At 45.1% G+C, this 26,439-nt stretch overlaps 1 protein-coding gene across 1 annotated transcript in view; it reads right to left on the bottom strand.

The window, feature by feature from the left end:
• Positions 1 to 26,439, bottom strand: part of ENPP1 (ectonucleotide pyrophosphatase/phosphodiesterase 1) — a 486,681-nt gene that overhangs the window by 149,700 nt on the left and 310,542 nt on the right. Inside the window, exons 17-19 of the mRNA XM_069235163.1 lie at positions 26,301 to 26,388; positions 585 to 757; positions 443 to 494 (exon numbers count right to left, since the gene is read on the bottom strand). Of these exons, the coding sequence (XP_069091264.1) occupies positions 443 to 494; positions 585 to 757; positions 26,301 to 26,388 (313 nt within the window). The remainder of the gene's footprint in view (positions 1 to 442; positions 495 to 584; positions 758 to 26,300; positions 26,389 to 26,439) is intronic.

Genomic DNA, 26,439 nt, shown 5'->3' with positions numbered 1-26,439 from the left:
AAATCATGAGACAAAAGGTTTTGCTTAATTTGATTTTCACGTTTGGTGAATGTCATTTGATGAAGAAATTTTGAGGAAAGAGGAAGGTGACAAGGATGGGATATTACAAGCTTGCTTTTCCTCAGAGGTCACATTCAATCGAGGTAATAGATTTCTTGTTAGCCTTTGTGGCAAATAAAATGCAAATGCACTATTATTTTTATTATGCATTCATTGCTGCCCCAGAACAAGACGACTAACGTCGTTCCACGATGTTCCAGATTGGACACTTGACACAACCTAGCCACAGAAAAGTCTGAAACCACGTCTGTGAATAACATGACGTCCAAGGCATCTTTAAAATATTTTGAATACAACATCCATTCGCAACTTTAAAACCGTTTCCACCATGCTCTTCTGCCAACAAATACGTTTTAAGAATAACTGAGAAACATGTTCTTACCTTGCATGCTTGTTAAATTAAGCTGTTGCTGAAAGCCTTCGGTTGACCAGACCTTGAGGAAAGCAACAATGGTTATGTTTAGTAAATTATAATTAACAGAAGCAATACAAATGTTTACAGGATATTTGAGTAACTAACTCACAGAGGAAGGGCACAAACAGCCTAAGCTGCCTGAACCAACGTCTTTTCTAAACACGCACAAGGACGGCATTGACATTTCTCTCGGATGGTCAGGTTGAAAAACTGGATTTCTTAGAAGGTGGTTGAGACTTCCATGAGTTCCATTGTTCGGTGCCGGTGTCACCCCTAACAAATCTAAAAACAGAACCAAACCGACTGTTAGTGATAAATGATAAAGACACAGACAATTAGGGGAACATTTTGCAAGGGACATTTGTCTTGCACACCTGATTGACAGCATGTGAAAATACTCTTGACTTCAGCTCCACTTGAACTTTCATTGTGCGTCTCTGCCTAATCATGGTATTTTTCTTCTGACTTAAAAGTAAACATTAGTAAATGAAATGAACTGATAATCTGACTTCCAAGGAGAAGTGATCTATTTTAGACACCAATAAGCACAGGCTTGTGGTGTGGTTGCAAAAGAGGTTGTAGGAATTTGTTATTTTTATGGGTGAGTGCCAAGTGCTCCGTCCATGATGTAATCTCTCTTTGGGCTTGAAACCACGCCCAGGTCATGTCAGTCACTTTCATTGGTTCCTGGGCTTGCTCTTTAACATCCGCTAGCTTTCATTTGTTAAAGACATGCATATGTCGTGCCTTTTCCGGTGTTTAGCCCACCTACACAGCACCTGTTAAGTACTGAAACCATTCAAGGCTCGATGTTTTCAGGCCGGGTTTCTGGACTACTTTATCTGTTTATTTTCCCTGCAGCGCGATCATGCTGGGGTTTACATAGCGCGATCGCGCTCCATTTTTACGTTTTCAATTTCAGCGTGATCGTGCTGCATTTTACATAGCGCGATCGCGCTGTGTTTTTTTTTCTTTTAATTTGTGTCAAGAAAAGTCAGGTTAGGAGTTTACAATGCAAATAGCTCTAACTCGAGCACATGCGAGCCCCGTTGCACTGAAAATGCTTGTTTCCTTTATGGAGCCTGTGGCACATGTTTTTGTTTGTGGTTGTCAGGCTAACAGTGATAGCAAGCAAACACAACTTGTTTTAGTTTCCTTGGTGGAGAGAGATCCTTCCTTTTGGCAGGCAAATGCTGTGCTATTGATCCTTCAACAGCTCACACTGAATCTGCAAAGTTAAATTGTTCAAAAATATACAAGTTGGTTTAGAACAACCAGGTTGTATTATGTGTAGATTCATTAGAGTACATTTCAGGACATTTTTCAATATTTTATATAAATTTGAAATTCTAGATTACCCGTGGAAGCTACAGGTTTGAATACTGGAAAGCTTTCAACAGGGGACGTGAGGGTGATATGTTCAGAAATTAAAAAAAAGGCATGGTGTTGCCTCAACGTTTATTCAGATTATTTCTCTATCATATCATAATTCCTACATTCCCAATTCAGTTACTGGGATTTCTCCTCTTTTTCTCTTCCGGGGTAATGCCCTCAGACAAGGAGTTCAGTGTCTCTTCTTTTGGTATTGGCACTTGAATCATTTTTGCAGGACTAGAAGTAATGATTCTAGCTCTGGTTCTAAATTTGTAAACGGATGATATTTTATTGTATTTAATTAGCCTGACCACCACTATGCCAGTATTTGCTTAACAAATTATCTATTTTTTTCTTTACTGAAAATCTAGGTTTCTGGTTGACTATTTCAAGGATAACATGAAATATAAAATAGAAGCTATTAAACCTGAAATCTAGGCCTAATTGAGAAATCATCTCCGTAATATTTCATGATGGGCTGGTTACAATTTCATAAAACTATGCTGTTACCTATAGTAGCTTACCCCTATCTATGCTCACCTGTAATATCCCAAACTAATTTTTAAATCTTTGGAAAGTGTGATTTTTGATTCTTGTGGACAAAAGAAAAGAACTAGCGTTTAATTAATTAGATTGAAAAATGCTAAGTCTAATGGGCAAGTTACTTACCTTAGGTAACGCCTTACTTGGTAGAGACAATATCTAGCTGCAGATTCCTTACCTTAAAATTTCCCCCAGGCGTCAGTCTGGGTCCAGAAAATTTTCTCGAGCAGTAGTCCTGCGCGGCTCTAGGTGGCATCAATCAGCTCTTCGTCTGTTGTCAGAGTCGTCCACGCTAGATTTGATGTCACTGGTCCTACATAGGTGCAACCCCGACACGCTGATGTCAGATTCTTTTTACGACTTTCCATGCCAGAAGCGCAGAGCCATAAAGAAACTGACTACTGGTGAGTCAAAACTAAGGCCCTAAAAGGGAGTCCCTGTCACTAGAAATCAGTTTGCAAAGCAGGGAGTATGGGTGGGTCGGTAAGGAATCTGCAACCAGATATTGTCTCTACCAGATAAGGCTTTACCAAAGGTATGTAACTTGTCCATCTGAGAGAGACATCTAATTGCAGATTCCTTAACTTAGAATAGATACCCAAGCAATACCATCCCCGGAGGTGGGTCTCCGAACCAAGATCATACTAAAAAGTCCTGTAGGACAAACAGGCAAAATACCTGCCCCCACGTGCCCAACTGCCCTGCAGAAATGTTTGGTTAACATGTTCAAGAATGCCCACTTTGGCACCTAACAGATATCAAGGACTGGAACTCCATTTGCTAACACACTGATCACAGCTGTTGCTCTGGTATATTGAGCATGCAGACCCACAGATGGTTGTTTTTTTTGACAGTGCATAGCAGCTTTAAATAAACAGTACAATCCATCAGGAGATGGCCTGCGTCTGCACTGCCCGACCGATCTTCGCACCCACATAATCGACAAAGAGTTGGTCATCAACCTAGAGCTCTTTAGTATGATCAAGGTAGAACGCCACACTACTTTTGGGTCCAGGCAGGGGAGTCTCTCCTTTTCCTTAAAAGGAAGTGGGGATGAGTAAAAAGTAGGCAAAGTGATGGACTTGCCTGCATGAAAGGGCGTGTACACTTTTGACAAGAAGGAAGCCCTAGTGCAAAGCACCACTTTGTCAGGGTAGTTGAAAAGGTAGGGCGGCTTAGATGCCAAAGCCTGCAGCTCACTCACCTTGTGGCAGATGTAATAGCCACAAGGAAGCATGTTTTTAGGGTGAGAAGCCTGAGAGGGCAATTGTGGAGTGGCTTAAAAGGAGCGCACATCAGGAATGTCAGAACCAAATTCAAATCCCATTGGGCATAATGAATGGAGATGGAGGAAACATATGAGTAAGACCTTTAAGGAACCCAGAAAAAATAGGAGGCTTAAACAAAGAAGGTTGATCAGGCAACCTCGAAAACACAGAGACAGCAGATAAATAACCTTTTCGAGTGATCACTGCAGACCCCTGCTGGGCCAAAGAAAGGACAAAAAGGACCTCAGAGAAGGGGGTGGAGAGGGGGGGTCAACAGACTAATCTGTGCACCATGTCACACATTTATTCCAATGACAAGCGAATACCATTTTGGTGGAGGGACACCTGGCAGCCAATATTATGTTACAGACTTCAGTGGAAGGTCAAAAGCTGTTAACTGCCACCGCTCAATATCCACGCAAGAAGGCGGAGACTGGGCAGGCTCGGGTGGAGAACCCTCTCCTGCCGCTGGGACAGAAGATCCTCCTGAAGAGGCAGTATGATCAGAAGATCGATGTCCATGCTCAGTAGCTCAGGATACCAGACTATTTGTGGCCAGTCCAGAGTCACAAGGATTACTTGGACCTGGCCATTCCTGATCTTCTTGGGAACTCTGGGCAGAAGTGGTATGGGTGGAAAGGCAAACAGGAGGCCTGAGTTCCACTCGAGATGAAAAGTGTTGCCAAGTGACTGCTGCCATTGGAAACACCAACATGCAATACCGCTGACATTGCACGTTCTCTCGGGAAGCGAACTAATCTAACTAAGGCTCTCCCCACTGCTGAAAGAGACCTTGCACCACCTCTGGAAGGAGACACCATTTGTGATAGACTAACCATTGTCGGTTGAGTTTTTCCGCTCTGGCGTTCAGAGAGCCCTCCAGATGTTGAACAACCAGGAATATGCCCTGATTTTCCAGCCACATCCAGTGGCACAGAGCCTCCTGACAAACGGTACATGACCACACCCCGCCCTGCTTGTTGCAGTACCACATGGCGGTGATGTTGTCCGTGAACATCTGCACTACCTTCCCCTTGATAGAAGGAAGAAATGCTTTCAATGCTAGTCTGATCGCACAAAGCTCCAAAAGGTTGATGTGGAGTCCATTCTCCACATCAAGCCAGATGCCTCTGATCTCTGCCTCTCCCAGATGGCCCAATGCTAGTCTGATCGCACAAAGCTCCAAAAGGTTGATGTGGAGTCCATTCTCCACATCAAGCCAGATGCCTCTGATCTCTGCCTCTCCCAGATGGCCGACCCATCCCAGAAGGGATGCATCTGTCACTATTGTCAGATCTGGTTTGGAAAGGGAAAGGGATCTGCCTCTAACTCAATTGTTGTTTGTTAGCCACCACTGCAGATCTCACCCACTTCCCTCTGAGATCTGGACCATGTTGGAGAGATTCCCCTGATGCTGTGCCCACTGGAACTTCAGGTCCCACTCCAGAGCCCGCATATGCCATCTGTCACCAGCAGGATGCAAGGCGCCATGAGGCCCAGCATCCTCAGAGTCATTCTCACCGAAATCCAGGATAGGGGCTGAAACATCAGTATCATAGCCTGAATATTCTGAACTTGTCGCTCGGGATGATAAACCCAAAACTGCACGGTGCCCAGAACAGCTGCAATGAAGGGAGCGTCTGAGAGGAAGTCAGGTGTGACTTCAGCATGTTTATAGTGAACCCCAGCAATGTAGAGGGTCTGCCGTAGTGTGGAGATGGGAGATGACAGCCAGGGGCGAGCCATCCTTTGACAGCCAGTCATCAAGATAGAGGAAGATTGAAACCCCTGATCTGTGCAGATGGGCTGCAACCACTGCCATCACCTTGGTGAACACCTGAGGAATGCTGATAAGGCCAAAGGGGAGCAATGAACTGAAAGTGCTTGTCTCCTACTGTGAATCGCAAGTAATGTCTGTGGGCTGGCAAGACAGGAAATGGACAGCTAAAATCTGAATCAGAGTGAGCAGTTTGAACTTCTTCTAGAAGAAGCCATTAATGGACCGAAGGTCTAAGATAGGGAGGAGGCCTTTCTTTTTGGGGCCCAGAAAGTAGTTGGATTAGCAACCACAACTTACCTCTGACAGAGGAACCCTCTCTATGGCTTCCTTGGCCAAAACATCCCCTCGGAGAAGTGCCAAATGATCCTCCAACATCTGATTATAGGATGGTGGCATGGATGGAGTGGCAGTCTCGAAGGGGAGGGAGTAGTCATAATATGTGCAAAACCCACCTGTCTGACGTGATGTATTGCCAGTGGAGCAGGTGATCGTAAGTCCTGCCTCCAACTGGTCCCTGATGGGGAAGAGTCAGACTAGGAAGGTTTGGAGGCTGCTGCAGAAGGGAGAGGCAGCAGACTGGTGAGACCACTGGGGTGGTGGATTCCACATCCCCGGCCACGCAGGCACTGAGCAGCATGCGCGGCACAGTGGCTGGATCTGAACGGATGTGGCTGTATGGGACGTAGACTGAAAGGGAAGCAGGACCAACGTGAGGCCCAAGGATCTGGCCGTAGCACAAGAATCCTTGAAGCGCTTGAGTGCCGAGTCCGTTTTCTCTCTGAAGAGATGGGTGCCATCAAAGGGCATGTTCATAAGATTGGCTTGGACATCTCCTAAAAAGCCAGACGTCCTCAACCAGGCTTGATGCTGGAGGGCCACTGTCAATGCAACTGCTCTACCCAGTGAGTCGGTCATGTCCAGTCCACATAGGATTGTAAACTGTGCTGCATCTCTCCCATCAGCATCTTCTTGGGAAAGTATAGCTTGCACCTCCTCCAGGACCATTTGGCAGCACTTGCGCAACTGTATCCCACAGCATATGGGAGTAACGGCCCAAAAGGCAGGCAGTGTTCACAGACTGGAATGTCAGGCTGGTGGCGAAAACATCTTCTTTCCAAGTGTGTCCAGCCTTTTGGATACCCTATCTGGGGGTGCGGAAGGGAACACACCATGGGAGGTAGGCCATGGGAGGTAGAGACTTGGATGACCAAGTTCCTAGTGGTGGGGTGTTGTAAGAAAACCTGGATTCCCAGGATCAGGGCGATGGCGGCTGTTCACAGGAGCCCATGTGCTGGGTTTGAATCAGGTACCCAGTAGAGAACACTGAGGTGGGACCGAGAACGTTGATGATGACGCATGGGAGAACACTCAGCCGCACGTCGGCAGGAAGGGGAGGAGCCAGCACTGATTGTCGGAGCAGGCGGGCAGGAGGGCGGCTGGAGCTGATGGCATTTCGGGTTGGGTTTGGACGGCCCCCGGCACGCTTTCAACACACCTTCCAGTCTCCGGTCAACGGCCTCCTGAAGGACGCACGCGGGTCGGCTCCGGGACGACGAGGGAGAGTTGAGGTCAGTCGGGGGATCGAGGTGGATTGCCCCTCCCCCAGCCTACCTCAGTGCACCCAAAACTCCCACTAGTGAGCAGGGGTGTGCCTACCTGGGTGCCTGACTGACTGTTCCGGGTTGCAGCCTGCCCATACATCAGCAGACCCCTGCAGCCTTGCTGTGCTCCCTCAGTCCTCCCCCCCACCTCAACCAACCCCAACTACACCAGGCAGCATACTTACCAAGCGGACTTCTAGACATCAGTTCAACTCTGAACCTGCTGGGTTGCTTGGCCCCCAGTGATTTCACCGGCCTTATTCAGCGCCAGCCAGCCCCAGCGATCGTGCCCCTCCCACCCCCCTGACAGGCAGGCAAAGGGGGAGCCAGGGAGGGGAGGTAGCGCTGGAACAGCTCGGACCAACCAGAAGCTGAGAAGCCCACAAAACGTGCCAGTGCACCATGGGCAAGATCCAACCCTAGGCACTCTTGGGCAACCTTAGGGAATCTCAGAAGACACCCTAGTACCCCAGCACCAGCGTGCTCGTGCCCCTCCCACCCCCTACCTTCGCACCAGTAAGGTGGGGACGGGGAGGCGGCGCTAGGTGCTGCGCGGAACATAAATGTACACCCGCACCACAACCATAGCAGTATCTGGGAACAGCCTGGACCCTCGGAACCTGGCTCAACACTGACCCCACTTGGCTTGTGGCCCCCACTGATCTCATTGCCCTTCGCCTTCACCAGCGTCAGTCCCAGCTTGCCCCAGAGCGCTCATGCCCCTTCCACCCCCTCGGCAGGTAAAGGGGGAGCCAGGGAGGCGGGGCAGCGCAGGAACAGCCCTGACCAACCGGAAGCAGAGACCACAACCACAGCAGCAGTATTTGGGTAGGTCGTACAAATCGGACTTGACCACATAGCCCCACCAACCACCTACCTGCTGAGTACTTTACTGAGCAGAAGCTACGGATCTTGGAGGCCACAGTTGAAGGTGACACAGGAGGGCCCAAGTGGCTTTAGGTCCCCCATAAGTAGGTTGAACCCCATGCCACGGAAGCGGCCAAGCCGCCAGGCATGGTGCAGCTTGTGACCAGGGGTTCCCCCTCCTTCCGTGACTCTCCTCCTACTGCAATTCCACTTTTTCAAACAACCCTGAAAGCCCGCCAGTTAAACCCAAGAGACGGGATATGCGATCTGGCAAGAACCGGCCGCTAACTGTAAACAAGCCACGGGAGAAGTGCTTAGTGAGGGTTGAAACCTTCGCAGGTGCCAACATCAAAGCTGTTCCCTTTCCTGAAGGATCCAATGGCTGCAATATATACAATTTCAGACGACACCTCCACCATTCCCATCCCTATCATTCAAATCAAGAGGAGCTCTGTAATCGAAATAAGTGGTGTGCGCACCCCACATCAAATGATAGTGTCTCAGTTGAAACCTACAAAATCACTATCAGCTAAACAAGACCTAAAACTCACCCCAGTTAATCACGGCACCTCTGTCTTCGCCAAAACTATAGAAACGGTGGCCCAGATCCACCGGTTCTCTGCAACGACAAAGGACAACCTTCTTCTACCCTCCTCAACTCATGCCCTGGCACAGACCCCCATAGCAATTAGCCCTTTATCTGTAAACTCAGAAAAGCAGCCTGTGCTCAGCCTGCACAGACAAACTTTGGTCCCGCTTTCTCTCCCTCTCAAACAACGCTGAATTGCTACAGGCATTAGAAGTCAAAACCATCCATATCGAGGATGCCAACTTCCCCAATCCACCTGAGAGGTCATGCACCACCTAACACCACTCACACATCGGCGCTTCAATCTCACAGCGCACGTGAATTCAAGATGTTTCCATCATCCCCTGTACGAACCAAAGGGGATCACACACTAGAAACCTCTCCAGCTAGTCACACGCCATCACTCATCAATACAAGGTTCTCCACAAATTACCACCTTACGCAGGGCACACCAAGACAAGACAGCAACGACCCAGACCTACCAGTCCTTCAGCAAACCTCTTCTCCTCTACGGTTGTTCACCCAAAAACAGGAAAAGCCTCATCATGGACACTTGATCAAGTAGATAATCAAGAGCCAACCACCCCGTTGTGGTGGGACTGTCTACTCGCAGCCTTAGAATCATCTATTGAAACTTTCAGTCAGACAAACTGGATACACAGATCAACATTATGAACCTAATTGCTGAGCAAAATGTGGGAATAAACCAGAAAATGGATACCATCACCTCTCTAATAGTGAAACCAGCAGAATGCCCTACACCGAACCGAGAGCATGGTGCCTTCGGACCAATCATTGACAACCTTGTTGTACTTCCAGATATTTTGTCGAACATACTAACATTGTTGCAACCTACCAGGAATCAAGAAGCAAACACTGTCACCCACTACTGTAAGCCACACCCTAAAACCAGGTGTGACCTCCTAGCCAACACAAGCTGATCTGTGATCACGCCCAGAATACTCCTCAGACCAACCTTCTCCCTGAGCTATCCCTTAGGGAAGCAGTACCAGAAGGGCTTACCTGGCCCAGCAACAAAACAGCACACCTAAAACTAACTAAAATATAACGTAAACGCTTAAGAAAAGCCAGAAAGAACAAATTTGACCATAACGACAGGTCATGCAAAAATATATTCCCTATCTTTGCTAAACAATCTACCAACGCAGCCCCAAAGATGGCAGACAAAGACACCAGCACACTGGATCACAGCAGCCTGTCCGTTCAGGCAGATTTGTCCCTGCCATCCTCTTTGCTAAATGACACTGCCCTCTCCAAAACGACCAAGCTAAAGAACAAGAACAAGCCCCAAGAGTGGGGTTTAACAGGCCTGCAAATGGATCAAAAACTATTGACAGCCCACTTCCAACCCCGGGGCGCTCTTCCTGAATCACAAGCCACATCCTCAAATCATAGGACCAGAGCCCCAGACACCACTGATAAGCAGCCTCTCCTCATGGTAAAAGGCCTTGACCCTCCTCACACTCTCACTCAGCCCATACTCCCCCAACAGTATCCAACCATCGGCAGCCGACAGCTGGGTCAAGAATCGCAGCAGCATCAGACTTCACCCTTAACCTCCGACCAGGTGCGAAGCAATGCACCTATAACAATTCCACACAGCTCACTCCCCTGGCGAGGACATGCGAGTGTCAAACGCACGCTAGACCATAAAACCCCAAACCCACTGGCTCCAGGCCACACACCTGGCCCAAGCCGCTGAACCGCCAAACTAGATGCCCAAAGAACTAACACAGTTAAACAAGCATCCAGCCTCCCCTCAAAAATCAGGCTGACAGTAAACACAGGCCCCAACGGCCGCTCAGTTGTGGTAAAACCAGTTACCCCATTAAGACGAGGGCCACTCATGCATATAGCTCATGGACTCAAAACCTGCCATCTTGAGCTCCAGGAAATTTTAACAGCTCACGCAACTCAGAAGGCTCCATACCCCGCCCATACTCGCCTGCCTGCCACAGAAACCCCAGCACGGTACTTGCACACAACACACTGCCACGACAATTGCAGCTAGCAATGAAAGATGAACTCCCCCTCAAGTTGTGATTCCTACCACACTACATCTCCCAGGGGAATCACAACATCTTAAACAAAGGGAACATCATGAGGCGCATAGAAGCAGTCCCAAACCTCAGCACCCTGTCCTCTGCGGATCTAATATCTGTGGAATTCCAACCTGACAAGGAAAACAACCGAGCAGAAGCCACCCTAACAACCTGGGAAACAACAGAAATAGCAGATTACATCCTGATGTTCGCCTCCCGCTGTGAGACCTGGGGGGATCTCTATAACAAGGACAGCACCGGTCATCAGGTACTATTGCCAGTCCCACGCCGACTGGGACATCATCTTGACAGGAGACTTTAATTTGAACTTACTTAAGGCTCAAGAGGCAGATGAAATACTAAGCGCCGACAACTCCTACTGGAACGTCCCAACACAGGTGTGATCAACCTTCACTCGTTGTGACCAGCAGGGAGCACAACTGGCGACATCAGTAGAATATCTCAAACTTCAGGTATTAAATGGGAGATTCACTGGCGACTCTCCACCAAGTTACACATTTCTCAGCCCCTCCTCACAGTCCATCCTAGACTACACCCTAGTCATGTTACCTCTGATCCCTTTGGTACAGCAATTTCAAATAAAATACACCATTTCCAGTGATCACTCGTAGTAAATACTGACCTTAAGGTCCTCTTTACCTGTCTACAAACCTGTCCCGGCACAAAAAGGGCAAACAAAGTCAACAAGCTTGAAGAGATTATGTTGGTCATCTGCCACAATAGGAGCCTTATCTCTAGCTGCAAAACTACAGATGTTGGAGAGCCTCAAAACCCACAAATACATAGTGGATGCTTGGGAGGACTTCTGAGTGAAAATACTGGACCAGCACTTTCATCACAAACCATCTGTGCCATTTCGGCAAATTCACCCGGCCCCCTCTCAAAACAACCAACTGAAACAATAAAATTTATCATAATCATTATCAGTATCCGCTACCCAGTAGGACATCTTTAAGGGCTTCATTGAAGGGGAGCAGGGGTTCGGAGGATGAAACTCCAGGTTGAAGCACCCCTGTCAGGGGGTTAGTCCGAACTGCCACCAAAGGCAGCTCAAATGCCAAGACATTAGCTACCCTTTGCACCATCCCAGAATAGGATGCTCCCTCCTCCGTAGGCATGGTAGGGGGAGAAAGCATGCCAGTATCTGGGGTGGGGTATCCAGTCCACTGGCTTCACCCAAGTCCATAAACCAGTCCATAGAGTTTTGGAGATGGTATTCCAAAGGGTCCAGCAACCCCTCCCATTCCTCACCGTAACCTAGCCCATGGGAAAGGGGCTCAGGATCTGACATAGGAGGCATGGTTCCTGTTGACACCGGAATCTGGTTCGTACGACGACCATGAGGATGTGGATGGTGCCATCCAGGGGTATGGGCAGTACTGGGAACGTCGGCATTAGAGACAGATGAGATGGTATGACCAACGCCGTCCTGGATCCAAGCATGGATCCATGGGTGCCCCTTGGAACAAAAGCCGAAGCCACCGGTGCGGAATCCGAAGGGGATCCTTCCAACTCCATGGGCCCGAAGGCTCTCCAATGTTGTCAGACTGTCCAAAAAAGAGGTGCATGACCTCATAAAACTCTTAAGTGGGCAGGGTCCGCTCCAGCTCCCAGAAACTCGGGGAGACACAGAGTTAGCCCAGAAACAGGTTCTGCATGCAGAGGCCTAGAACAACGATGCTCCCTCATCTCGTCAAGCGACGGTCGAAGTTAAGTGTAAGAATCCTTTGCTTTCTTTTCCTTCTTTTTGTGCCTCAACATATACGATCATCTAGAGGACTTGAAGTGGGATGACGATGATGGAGAACTCCGGGACCACTCCCGGGACCTTCTTCTCGACCAGGACCTCGACTTGTGCAGAGTTGAGCATCAAGCCACTATCAGCTTCAGAGACTGCTTCCTCAAAGCCTTGGGATGCATGGCCCAACAGTTGGAGCACTACTTTGGGTCGTGGTCAGGCTCCAAACACCAAAGGCACGTGAGGTGTGAATCCATCATGGACATCGCCTGATGACAGGATTCGCAAAGCTTGAACCAGGTCTTCCTAGATGACATCTTCGATGCACCAGGAGTTAGCAACTCGAAAAAACGTTGGCAAAAAGTTTAAAAAAAAAGGCAAGTCAAAAAATGACTGAGGGGTAGCTCTCTTCGGATCTGCACTGGCTGGCATGGAAAAAAAAGAACTGACGTCAGTGCACCAGGGTGGTGCCTATATAGGACCCGTGACATCATATTTGGCGATCTGGCATGAACAACACCAATGATGGACACAGAGCCAATCAATACCACCTAACGGTGTGCAGGGGTACTGCTCGAGAAAAATCTCCAGATCTAGACTGACGCCAGGGGGAAATTCTACAGTAAGGAATCTTCTAGATGTCTCTATCAGATACAGATTTAACTTTCCAGATTTTCATACATATCAATCACCCAGGTTCTTAAAGCAAGCATGGGTTTGGGTTGCTTTTGAAGACACCAAACCAATATAGGCTGATAAAGAAAAGAATAATATTTACCCCTTCTCATGTAAGGAGATTTGTATACATGTCACAGACACACAAATTATCTTTTCTCTCCTGTAATTAGGTATTTTCACTTTTCACTTTGCAACTTTTCAGTCACTGAGCATCTAAGTGGTTGTTGTAGATGTCCTCACCAAGTCCATGGCAGCCTTAATGACTACCTCCTTAGTTTTGTGTTTGTGGAATTAGGCCAGAACTACTTATGATGTAACATCCATCCCTTTCCTTTGAAGATCAACTATGTATACATTTTACAATGTCACAGTGTTTGAATCCGCCTCAAACATCACCATCCAGAAAGTGCTATGTATATCTTCAATGACCTCACCCTAGGCCTCTGCATGCAGGCCCTAAGAGCTGATATTTTTCTTAAGGTATTTTTTATTTAATTTGCTACTTCTTGGTCTTTTTCTGGAGACTGGAACATTCACTCGACCCAATACATTCACGTCTCATAAAACTTCCACATTCTTTGTTAATGCCTCTTCGAGGCTGCAAATTACATTAAGATGGGAGCAGGAATAGCCATTCAAATATACTTTTCTTTATATAGGCTATCAAAGGTTGGGTTCTGTTGTGCCTAGCATTTTGGCTCTTCGGTTCAATGCACAGTCAGAAGTAATTAATGTGATCTTGTACAATTAATAAATAAGGTATTATCTCCATTTCCAACTGCATTCTGCCGTTTGCATAGTGATTACAATCAAATTTGAGATCAAATCATCACTGACTACAGTACTACTTCTGATAGCTTTCAAGTTGGTCCCCAGGTGCTAAAAGGTTGTCCATTTTCTATGACACCAATCTTTGAAAGAAAAGGGGGTTCAAGTTAAGTATACATCATTTTAAATTAATTTATCCAATGAAATACTTTTTCCTCTTATGTTAATCCAGTGCATGTAGGTGACAAAAAGTGTGCACACAGAGGCTGGGGAAAATTAACCTTAGAATAATTATTCTCTGCACTAATTTTGTGAGTTACTAAAATGTTACTATGCCACTGACAGCTACACAACCAAACAGGAAAAACTGGCTTACTGCACAAGTTCTACAACTGATGCAGAACTCGCTGACATGTTGTACAAAAGGATTTAATGATTTTACACACTGTCAAGGAATTTATATTTTGGGTCAGATTCCACTGTCAATATCATTTTGTGACGTCTATCAATTTATACTGCTGCTGAGTTAGTATAATAAATTTTTGAATTAAGTAACAACTGATGAAGCTTCTTCAGGATTGTATTTTCTAAACCTAAATTTAAGACACTATTCACAATTATGAGTTATAACAGCAGGAAGAAGAAAGATATAAAAAGATGCCTACTTCAGTTAAAAATAGTAATAGCCCCTCAGATAATTTTAAAGATAAAAAAGAGAGAAGTATAGAAACCCAATGTCTCACATCTTGGTAAGTTTACTGACTGATGTTTGTAAGAAGTTGGGTTCTTGATTGACTGGGGTATGAGCCCTGCTCATGCAGCAACCACAATCCTTATCACGGTGAGGCACAAGCCAACCCTAAATTAAACTGTGCTCAACCCACTGGTAGCTTGGTATAGAGCAGTCAGGCTTAACTTAGAGGTAATGGGTAAAGTGTTTAGGCAACATTTCAAACAGTAAGAAACTTAACACCACCACACAAAGGATACCACACCAAAAAACATTTAACAAATAAAACAAGACTAAACTATAAATATCAAATCAGTAGAGCAGAAGATATGTAACGTTAAGGGTTTTTACGAAAATAAAGCTGAAAAAGTACTACTGCAGCAACTATGCTTAACTGGTGACACCAAACTGGGACAAGGTCACACATTCAGGCAGACTGCAACGGGGAAAAAAACAATTTAAAAATGCACACACAGGCTGCAATGGCATGTTTAAAGTGCTACTTATGTGAGTGGGGCAATCAGTGCTGAAGGTCTACAAGTAACCTCTTTAATTTAAAGGCCCATGCACAGGTAGTGCCACTTGATTAGGGCCCTACAAGTAAATTAAATAAGCCAATTGGCTATAACCTAATTCTACCATGCTCTAAGGAGAAGGCACAAGCACATTAGCACTGGTTAGCAGTGATAAGAGTGTAGAGAGCCCTAAGGCCAGCAAAAACAAAGTCAGCAAAACAGGAGGATGAGAGGCAAAAAGTTAGAGGGGAAAACCACGCCAAGGAAGCCAAGTCTATCAATGTTCATAACATTTTCTCAATTATCAATTTCAGATTATGCTTTGGAATGGTTGCTACCCGTCCGCACATCAGACTGTTTATAATACAATCTAGAAGCATTGTGAACTCTCCGTTTTAGCAGTTTAATAGTGGGGTTGCAACTGCACTGGATGGTCTTGTTTGGAATCTGTGCTCCACTAAAGTTCTCTTCTGTGTGTCTTTCCACTCTTCTGTCTGCACTCTGCAGAGAAGGGCTTCTATGTCAGCCAAGTTCAATGAAGGAAACAGAAATGAGTGAAACATCTAAAACGGGCAGACAACAGCAAATAGAGCAAAGGGGAAGATAAAGGTAAAAAAAGAAAACAATTTGATGAAAGAAACTGGAAAAGAAGGGGGAAGGAAGAAAGGGTCAAAGGTGAAAGGTAGAAAATATGAAAAAAAAGGACAGGTAAAATGAAAAGGGGGAGGGTGAAAAGAACAAAGGAAGGATGGGTGCAAGACTGGAAGGTAGGAAGGATGAAAGAAAGGATAGAATGAAGTGTGAAAAGACCAGTTTAAGGGATAGAAGAAAGGGTCAAAGAATGTATTGGTAGGTGGATGAAAGATTTACAAACAGGAGAAAGTATGAACTTATACAACACCAGAAGCATGGAAACGTGTGAACGAAAGATCATTGGCAGTATGAAAATGTATGACTGGATGGAAAGATGACAGGGTGGGTGGGTGAAAGGAAAGGTTAAAGGATGACTCGATGGAACCGTGGAAGGATGGATGATAAACTTGTGAACTAAATGAAAAATAGATGGATGAACAGAAAGGGTAAAAGATGGATGGGTGAGAATGGATGGATGAAAGGTGAATGAATGGATGGACAGCTGAAAGGATGAATGAATAGAACAGTGACAAAATGGATGGGTGAGAGAATGGATGGGTGAAAGAATGGAAGGAAAGGTGAAAGAACGGACGGGTATAAGGATGGAAGTGTGAAAGAATGGCAGGATTGACGGTGGATGAAAGAGTGACAGGGACCAGCCTAGGAATGGTGGACTTATTTGCTTTGCTGATTCAGTGTCATTAGAAGTTTAGTTCAAAGTGAGGTGCATTTTCATTTTCTGGCTACTCGCTTGTGGGCAATGCCCAAAACTTCACACATCCTTGTGAAGATAACCTCAAACAACATCAACATGTTAAAGCTGTAGAAAGGCTGTTGTCAGACTCCCTTCCGGGGATGATGGGTGTCAAACAGGGAGTACTGGACATACACTACGGAGGTTGAGGTCATTTACCTCTGATGTCCCAGGGTCTATACTACTGTGGCTCTACAAACTGGGTGAAGTACAAACCCTTTAGCACGTCACGCTCAGTGGTAGTGAAGGCAAGTAGTCACAGACTTAGGGAGGTAGTGTGGGCCTCCTTGAGCTCAGGACTCAGTCACAAAGCATGATAACTGAGTGTCCAACCTATTGCTTTACTTTCAAGAAAGAAAGTATTTTAATGCACAATAAAACAGACTACATAGAGGATATATGCAATGTACTATATACTGTCCTGAGATCAGTCTGTGCCTCTGCTACCTGCCCTAAGCCCACCCTTTTCTAGTCCAGTCGGTTCTCCCGGGGATTAATTTATTAGAATGATCACAACTTAGATGCAGATTACCAATTCAATTATAAGTTACACTCACAGTTCAGGTGCTCAACTCTTACCTGCTTCAGTTGCTCAGTTCTTGCCAAATGTGGTGGACCAGACAATTCAGACAGCTACCGGTTTTGTCTCCGCACATCTGCTCCTTCCCACTTCTGGGAGGGAAAGCATGAAAACTAGTAGCTCTGTTTGGTTCTTCCCTTTGACTGCAAGTGTCTATCTAGCAGAAGGGTCTTCAGCAATTCTGCTGCTGCAGGTCTCCAGTGGTTGTAGGTGGCTGATCGCATCTGGAACGGCTGTCCTCACAGAAGAATGGATCACACACAGAATTGGTGGGCAGGTGCTCCGGTATCAGTACAGCCCCGCACAGGCCGATCTCTTCGGAGTGCCGAAATACACAGGTAAATCTCTGGCTGGCACTGCAGCCATAAACAGGGCAATCTCCAGTAGCCAGTGTGCCCATGCACTGGCCAATCTCTTCTGGGAAACAAGGCTTTGCACAGGTCTAACATCTTCTAGTCTATGTGGCTTAGTTCAGGATGCACATCTTATGGGCACTACAGCTTAGTACAGGCCATGCTGGACTTGGATCACTGCCCTGACTGGGTGTCAGTGATTTTCAAGTCCAGTAGCCAGGTTCCTGTTATATTTTATGTAGTATGGGCTTTGTGGAATGTCGTGTCAGCGATCGTTCTGACTGAGTCAGTTGGTGTTGAGCTGGCTCGGGAGGAGGATCGCGTTTATTTTATGGCAATAAACTACATGTTCGTTTACTGGCCTTGCCCCGTGTGCGACTCTATTACTACAATTTTGGGGACAGGCGCCAGCTACACTAGCCGGAGGACCAAGAAAGTGGAATAAACGTGATCCGATCAGATCTACGCGTCACGGTAGACGAGCCCTGTTTGTCCAGTGTGGACCATTGTGGCCTTGAGCTCAGTAAGGTGATTTGAAGATAGAGAAGCGCGTTTGGGAGGATGGAGGCGCGTGCATGATTACATTTGCTGGAGACACTTACTGGTTTTGAAGGCCCGCGTTGTCAAGTCGGTCTGAAAGTGAGCGTATTGTTTCAGAAAGCATAAAGGAGCCGAGTGAGACTGTTAACCCAGCCCACCAGGAAATAAGAGGAAAATACCTTAATTTCTCTTTAGCTAAAGGAAAGGAAAGGGCCTTAGCAAGCAACCATTTGGGAGGAGGATAGGAAATCACAATATCTTTCTTGCATACAATATAACACAACGTTACCTTTGAGTTGGGATGGCTTCTGCTATTAATATTCCTTCACCATTTTTGGACAATAGGTCTCAACCTTCAATTCAATGGGAAGAATGGATTGTTCTTTTTGAAAACTATGTCGTAGCATTGGATAGTCAAAAATTTTCAGCACACAGAAAGAAAGCATTGCTTTTGGGCACAATTGGCAGAGAGGCTCATCATATATTTAAATATTTAACGGAAATTTGTAACAACAATGGGCAGCCTACTGGTGATGTATATGAAGAAGCAAAATTATGGCTAGAGATGAGATTTGCTAAGGAGGAAAATATAGCAATGTCACGTTACAAATTCTACACTAGACCACAAAGAGATGGAGTCGCTGGAAGACTGTTTCTAGTTCACGCGAATTGTCTGTGAAGTGCAAAGTTGGACCCATGTCTGATGAACTAATTTGAGACCAACTTATTGTACAGTGCAAGAGCAAAAAAAGGAGGAATGGCTATGGGCAGCAAAAAATCTGCCCCTGAAAAATGCAATTACCATTGCAAAAATCGTGAAAGAATCGGGTATCTGCATGAGGGAAATGAGCAAGAAAGGGAGTGGGAGTACTGAAGGTGATGAAGAGGTGCCAGAAATTTCAAAAAACAAAATCTGTCAAAGCATGTTGGTGTTGCACACAATAGACAAGGGGTAAGAGATTCTATCTCGCCAAAGTCTAAATTTTGCGCAAGGTGTGGGAGCTCTACTCATACCAGCGATGCTAAATGGTGTTTTGCTGTTAATAAAGATTGCAGGAACTGTGGTCAAAAGGGGCATTTTGCTCAAATGTGCAAAGACGGTTTTAAATCAAGAGTTGCTGTAGCTGATACTATGGAGGAAAGCTGTGTTAGTGATCGCATCTTACTAATTCAGACTTCTGATACAGGAAGAGGAAGAGAGACCAGGCCGAAGGGAATCTTTACCATCGCTGACAAAGATGTGGAGCTAATGGTGGACTTTGGTTCACTGTACACTATTATTCCAAAATCATTGTAGGTTGAGTTATGGCATGATATTTCCTTGCTGCCTAGGGATATAAATCCGAGAGGGTATCAGGGGGTAGAGATCGATGTCATAGGTCATTTTATTTCTCACATTAAGTTTGGACATCGATGTGTTGAAGGGAAAATCAATGTGGCAGAGTCTGGACCACCGATTTTGGGATGGGAACATCAATATGATTTGCATGTCATCATTGATCCACATTCTGACAATAAGGTTTTGTTAGTAGAAGATGAATCTTTGGAGAAAATTCTTGATGATGCTAGGGAGGTGTTTGATGAAAAGTTGGGAGAATTAAAGGGGTATGTCCACAAAATTATACTGGAGAAAGATGCTGTGGCAATGAAACACAAGGTGAGGAGGGTGCCATTGGTGGTAAGGGGGGAAGTCAAGAAAATGTTACAAGACATGATGGTTCAGGGTATAATTGAACCCGTTGAGGCCTCACCATGGGTTTCACCAGTAGTCATTGCTAAAAAAAAGTGATGGCAAGCTTCATTTTTGTGTGGATTTACACAGTCTAAATAAATCTGTGGTTACAGACTCCTTCCCTCTTCCAAACATAAATGAAATCTTGTCTCTGCTCAAAGGTGGGGAAGTATTTTTCGAAACTGGATATGAGGAGTGCATATCACCAAATCAAGTTACATGATGAGTCTTGTGCACTTACTGCTTTTACAACCATGGAAGCCACATTCCATTTCACCAGGATGCCTTTTGAGCTGTCTTCTGCAGCAAGTGTGTTACAGAGAGTTATGTCCAATTTCTTTTCGGGAATGCAGAAAGTGTTGTATTTCCAAGACGACATTTTGATTTTTGGTCAGACTGTAAGGGAACATAATGCTGTTCTCAAATCTGTTCTGAACAAATTGAGGGAAGCTGGTTTAACTTTGAGGAGAGACAAGTGCAAATTTATGGTGGAAGAAATTGATTACCAAGGTCATACAGTGTGTGGGGAAGGATACAGACCTAAGGAAGATTTGTTAAATGCTATTCCTTCAGCACCCATTCCATGTAACAAGGATCAATTGCGTTAACTTATGGGGCTGATAGAGTATTACAACAAGTTTTGGAGAATTTTGCTAAAAAAACTGATAACTTAAGAATGTTACTGAGGAAGGGCTTCAACTTCAGGTGGGGAAAGGAACAGATTGCGTTTGATACAGTGAAGGATGACATTTGTGAAGCTGGTATTTTGTCTCCTTTTGATACTCATCTTAAGACGGTTCTGACTGTGGATGCAAGTGCATGTGGCTTAGGAGCAGTACTAGCTCAAGTATGTAAGGGGAAGGAGGCAACTGTGGCTTTTGCTTCACGGTCTTCAACGGCGTGCGAACAGAATTATTCAGTGATTGAAGATGAGGCTTTGGCTGCTGTCTGGGCTGTGGAGTACTTTAGGACTTTTCTGTGGGGCAAAAATTTCACTTTACGCTTGGATCACAAACCATTGCTTAAAGTGCTGAGTCCTGGGGGGTGCAGGGAAAGGTTCTGCTAGACTTGCAAGGTTAGCTGCCAGGCTCCAAGAATACCGGTTTGGTATAAGCTATATTCCAGGTTGGGAGAATGACCGGGCAGATTGTCTCTCCAGGCTGCCATTAGACACTGTGGGTGTGGACAAGGCAGAGGACTTACTCAAGGAACAGGAAGGGGCAGTAGCCTGGTTGAGAGATATTGAGGACTGGGGTGAAGGCACATTTTCAGTGGAGGAATGGAGGACTGCTATGGAGGAGGATTCTGTACTCAAGGGTGTTGTGCGAATGATCGTGGAAGGTAAAAGGAGGGATAGTACAGTGGTTCCATCTTTGAGACACTATTTAAAATTAATGGATGAGTTATCTGTTCTAGATTTGAACCTGGTTATGAGGAATGACAAGTTTGTTCAACCGGTGGTTCTAAGAAATAAGAATTTTGTGTTGGCACATGAAGGTTCTGGGTCAAACCATGACTAAGAAGAGAGTTAGGGAATACTTTTGGTGGCCAGGCATGGATGACATGATTTCAAGGTGGGTTTGTGGATTATACAACATGTAAAGACAGTGAAAAAAGGACAAGTTCAAGGACATATTGAAGATCCTGGTTTGCCTTGGTGTACGGTGTGTTTGGATTTTATTGGTCCCATGAAGGGTGTGGGAGATTTATACAGAAATACTGTGGTCATGGTTGATGTGTACTCAAGATGGGTTGTCGTAAAGTTTGTACAGGAGATTAACACTAGGAGTACCATTGAGGTGTTGAAGGAAGTTTTTCTGGAGGAAGGTTTTCCTAGAGTCTTGATAACTGATAATGGCACTTAACTTACCTCTCAAGAAATGAGGACATTTTTAGAGAACTGTGGGATTATTCATAAGCGTACAGCTCTTTATAATCCCCAAGCTAATAGAATGGTTGAGAGAATAAACGTCTAGTAAAAGGTACGATATTGATGGGTATTCAGAGTGGAAGAAGTATAAGAGGTACTGTAGATGAGATGGTCTGGGCCCACCGTACCACAACAAATAAGGCTACAGGTACTACTCCATTTGAAAGGATGAGGGGAAGGAAATCTGGTTCTAAACTACTGACAGCGTGGTTGTCGAAGGGTGGTGTGTGTGATACGAGTTGTGCAAACAAAATTGTAAGAGGAAAGGATGTTATTTAAGGAGATTGGGTGAAGATCAGACATGGTAGAGTTATTGGTGGTCTTTCAAAGTTCTGGGGTCCTTTCAAAGTCAAGAAGGTGAGAGTAAGTCATGTGGAACTGGAGAATGGTGATAAATGGAATAAAAAGAAAGTTTAGGTTTATGAGAGAAGGGAAGAGAGTGATGTGGAAGATCGGAGAAATTCTTTCTCTGGAAAGGGCTACAACAGTTTCATGTTTATGAGTGATGAAGATTTGGGTGCCAAGTCAGACGGAAACGTTTGTGAGAGAGGTGAACATCTGATACCTAAATCAGATGTGGGTGGTATCGAACATGTACAAGTGGATGCAGAATCTGTATCATGTGATGGAGTTACAGATGGTTGTCGTGGCCAGAGGACTCTCAGACCACCATGTTATTTGTAAGACTACGTACAATTTGTTTAGTTGTGTCTTCAACGACTTTGCTGTCATGTATTTATTCTGTAGCATGATTTTATTTCTCTTTCATTCTTAATTTTATAGTGTAGTGTTTTTGTGTCATGTCAGTTTTTGTTTTTCCTTAAGGGTTTTTTTTCTGTTTTGGGAAAGGCTGGAAGGGAGTGGGATGTGTTATATTTTACGTAGTATGGGCTTTGTGGAATGTCATGTCAGCGATCGCTCTGACCGAGTCAGTTGGTGTTGAGCTGGCTCGGGAGGAGGATCGCATTTATTTTATGGCTATAAACGATGTGTTCGTTTACTGGCCTTGCCCCGTGTGTGACTCCATTACTACAGTTCCCAACAGGAACCACTGTTAGACAGATTGAACATGTCGACAGGAGGGTACACTGCTCACTCTTCACAGTCCTACTCTTCAGAAAGCCTGCCACTGGCTCAAGGGTCATGTTGCACTTCACTTCTCCTGGGCAGTCACTCCTCCTGCAGAGTTGGGTGGTTATCTCCTTCTCTCTGCAGGCACACTGGTTTCTAGGCACTTCAGGTCAAGTATACAGTTCTACCAGCAATGGTTAAACTCAAACAATGTCCCTTCATCTCTGGAAAGCTGGTTGTAGGGCAGATACCAGCTCCTGTTGCACAGCAGTCCTCAGCACTCAACTTCCTTGAGGATGGGGTACCACTTTTTGCCTATCCACTGTTTGCAATTTCAGAACAAGTTTGGGGTGGTTCTCATTTCAAGTGTCCTTTCCCTATTGCTCTCCAAATACAGCCTGTGTTAAGAGATCCTTCTCTCAGTAGGGTTATCTCTAGCCTGGAGCAACCACAAATGAAACACAGAGAGGTGTGAGCTTTCTGCAACTTGCCATTATCAGCCAAAAAGAGTGATCAAGGCAGACTGGGCCTCCCCTAAAGGGTGCCCTTTACCTTGCAAAACAGCCCACAACCCTACCCTTCACCCCTAAACCTACCCAATGCCAGTGCTTAAGGAATCAGCAAAATATCTAACTGAACTTTTAAAGAAGCTGTCTCCTCTTCCCTCAGTTCATGACCTCTCTTCGACCTTGAGTAAAAGGCAAGTCTAGAGGTACCTAAAATGAATCACAAAGGCCTCCATTACTATAGTTCACTTGCACACCTTGCATGAATTATGTAGGCTACACACACAAGCTAAATTTGGGAAGTTAGCACTAGCAACCAGGAAGCTCACAGAAAGAGATCTTTACATGAATTGTCCAGTCTCCAGTCAGTGACAAAGATATAAATGACTGGACACAACTATAAATTCACCAAACATACTGTGCACAAAAAAACAAACACGAAACAGTGCCACCACCACTCTATGTAGTAAACCCATAGCAGGGACCATAGTCTGCTGTCTGTTTAATGAGGGTGCACATAGTGGCCATCCAGGTCACAGAACAGGTCCAGGACCTCACATTCAAGAGACCGGCCTAGGCCTCTGTGCACATCCTAGATTTATTTTCACATATTATTCTTAACACCTCTCGCATTAGAACCACAATCTACACAGTAGATGCTCATGCCCATGGTTGAAATTCTACATGAATTGATGATTTCTGTGAGAAAGTGGATTATTATTTAGGGTGATTATGAGACCTCACTAAGTAATAATGTCACGATTCTCTTATACGATCCAGTTAAGTTACTTAAATTTAAACCTTAGCTTAGCCTTAGTGAGTTGTGGCACAGCACAGAACAGTCAGGCTTAAGTCAAAGGAAAGAAGTCTAAAGCATTTATCAGTACGAAAACAGTTAATAAGAAACAAGACACAGTAAAAACCCACTCCATTTCATAAAAATAGTCTATATTTTTAGTTTTAAATAGACACCAAAATTACAAAAAAGCAAATAAAGGGAAGCACAATTATGATTTTTCAAAGATTTCATTAAATCACTGCAATTCATTACAAAATATTCATAAATCACTGCTTTTCACTTGTAGCTGTAGTCTAGAATCTTCGAACACGATGATCCGTGCCAAAATCAAAATTATAGGCTGACCGCAATGGAGGCCTGGTCGGATGTAAGGGCTGGGTTGATTGTGGTCAAACTTTTGCCTTCACACTCAAGAACTTTCCTTGTCCGTTTTCTCATTCACAGACTTGGGTCCTCTGCAGCTTGGATCCAGTGCTGGACTTGATGTCAACAGACAGGCTGAGTCCTGCACACTATGAGCCTTGGTTCTCAACAGGAGTCCAAGGCTATACATAAACTAGAGCACCTTTTCAGTGGGTGCAATCTGAGCTTAGCAGCCAGGGAGGCTTTGACGATAATGGGGAGATGAGTAGCAGTAGTTTGTGACCTCTGGTTCTTTCTCTAAAACTGATATCTTTGACCTGTAGGCTCACAAGCTGTAGTTGTTTTCAGGAGAAAGAGTACAATCTAGCATCACTCAAGGGTCCAGGACATTAGAGCACCTCTTGGGGGTTAGGTCTCCATCTCCCGGGCTGCACCATCAGGGCCTAGGGAAACTCCAGCTATAACTGGTCAGCATGGCATTTTGCAGTTGCAGGCTTCCTTAGCTTTTGTGTTCCTCAAACTTATCTTAAGGCTAGGAAACTACCCCTTGAAGGCCAACCACTGGTCTTTGGCACACGTTGGGGCAGGCCTAGTCCTTGAAGTCCAGAACTTCAACAGCAGGAGCGGTCTGAAGTCCCATCTTGGTTCAGCAAATGCCATCTTTCTTGGTGCAGCCTTTCTTTCTGACGTACACAGGTTTAGCAAGTGCAGCCTCTCTTCTGTTCTTTACGAGTTCAGGATAGTTCTGAGGCTGGTACCGAGGGGAGCCACTTTTATGCTAATTTTGAATTTGTAGGTGGGAAATACTTAACAATGAGGATAACATTTCAATGGGCACCCCTACCCGTTCTTGCATAACTTTCTGAGGAACTGGTACTTAATCCCACAGTGTATTGCTATACCAAGTCCTAGACCCCAGAACCTTTCCTCCCTTGGCCAGTGCATTGGGCACACTCCTGAGGTGTGTCCCTTATAAAGAACTCCTCCTGTAAAACCGGTTCTGCAACACCTTTCTCCTTTTGGAAGAGTTGCCAGCCTGTCTACCTCGACAAAAGGAGAGGGCAGGTTAAAGACTGACTCGCGCTGCCTATGACAGGCGGCTTGCCCTTTAAAGGTTGGCCATCTGCAGACACAGCCGTGTGGCCATCCTGTCATAAGGAGGTCACACCTACTCCTACTAACAGGCCTCTTGTTACCCATTCCTGAGATCAATTCATGTCTCCTGGCACCAAGGCAGAAAGTTGTATAAGGTGACAACTGCTGTAGTTAATCAGTAAAGACAAATAAATGAAATCTGACTTTCTAAAGTGATCTTTTTAAGAGTTACTTTTAAATCTGACTTTAGCAACATGTTGGATTTACTATAACAATTAATTTGATACCTTTAAGTACTATATTTGTTGTTCCCAAATGAAAGTTAGCACATAGCGTTAGCCAATGGGACTACCAGCCTTGCTACAATGAAAAAATCAATGGTGAGTTTTCACTGATGACATGTAAAACACAAAAGCTACACACCCTTCTGTTTAATATTCTGCACCCTGCTTTAAGGGTTTCTGAGGCCTACCGTAGGAGTGACTTGTAAAAATTTTTAAGGAAGGTCTGCACTACGCCAAAAGGGTTATTTTGCCATGCTGTGTTGGAAGTGTAAAAGCTGCCTCACTAGGCAGCAGAATACAACATAGAGCCAACGTGTCACTGCAGTGGTGACATAACTGACGTAGTCCACTGGTGACATTTAACTTACATACCCTGGGTACACAAGATACCATCCACTAGGGGCCATATACTAGGGATTTACAGGTAAGTTAAATATGCCAATCACATATTAACCATTTGTACATGCATTTGAGAGGTCATAGCACACAACCTTGGGCCTGGTCAGCAGGGCCCAGTGCACTTCAGAGTAAAAAAAACAGCAGTATCTGTCCAAACATTTAGGAGGGGGCTGATCATACAAAAAGAGATATTTCTTGAAATTATTTTCTTCACAACAAAATTGTGCAAAGAACCTAGAATCCATTCTTACCACACATTAGGTTATACAGCTCAATGTTTTCAAAAGGTTCAACCTCAGTCTTGGACTTCAGTCCAGGTCCATATCCAATGAACAGTGCCTGCAATTTAAGCAAAGTAAAGCTGAGATACTTAGAATCTTCTGGTAACAG

This window comes from Pleurodeles waltl, chromosome 5 (genome assembly GCF_031143425.1).
Source record: "Pleurodeles waltl isolate 20211129_DDA chromosome 5, aPleWal1.hap1.20221129, whole genome shotgun sequence".
Classification (NCBI taxonomy): domain Eukaryota; kingdom Metazoa; phylum Chordata; class Amphibia; order Caudata; family Salamandridae; genus Pleurodeles; species Pleurodeles waltl.
This window is presented reverse-complemented; position numbering and strand designations above follow the sequence as displayed.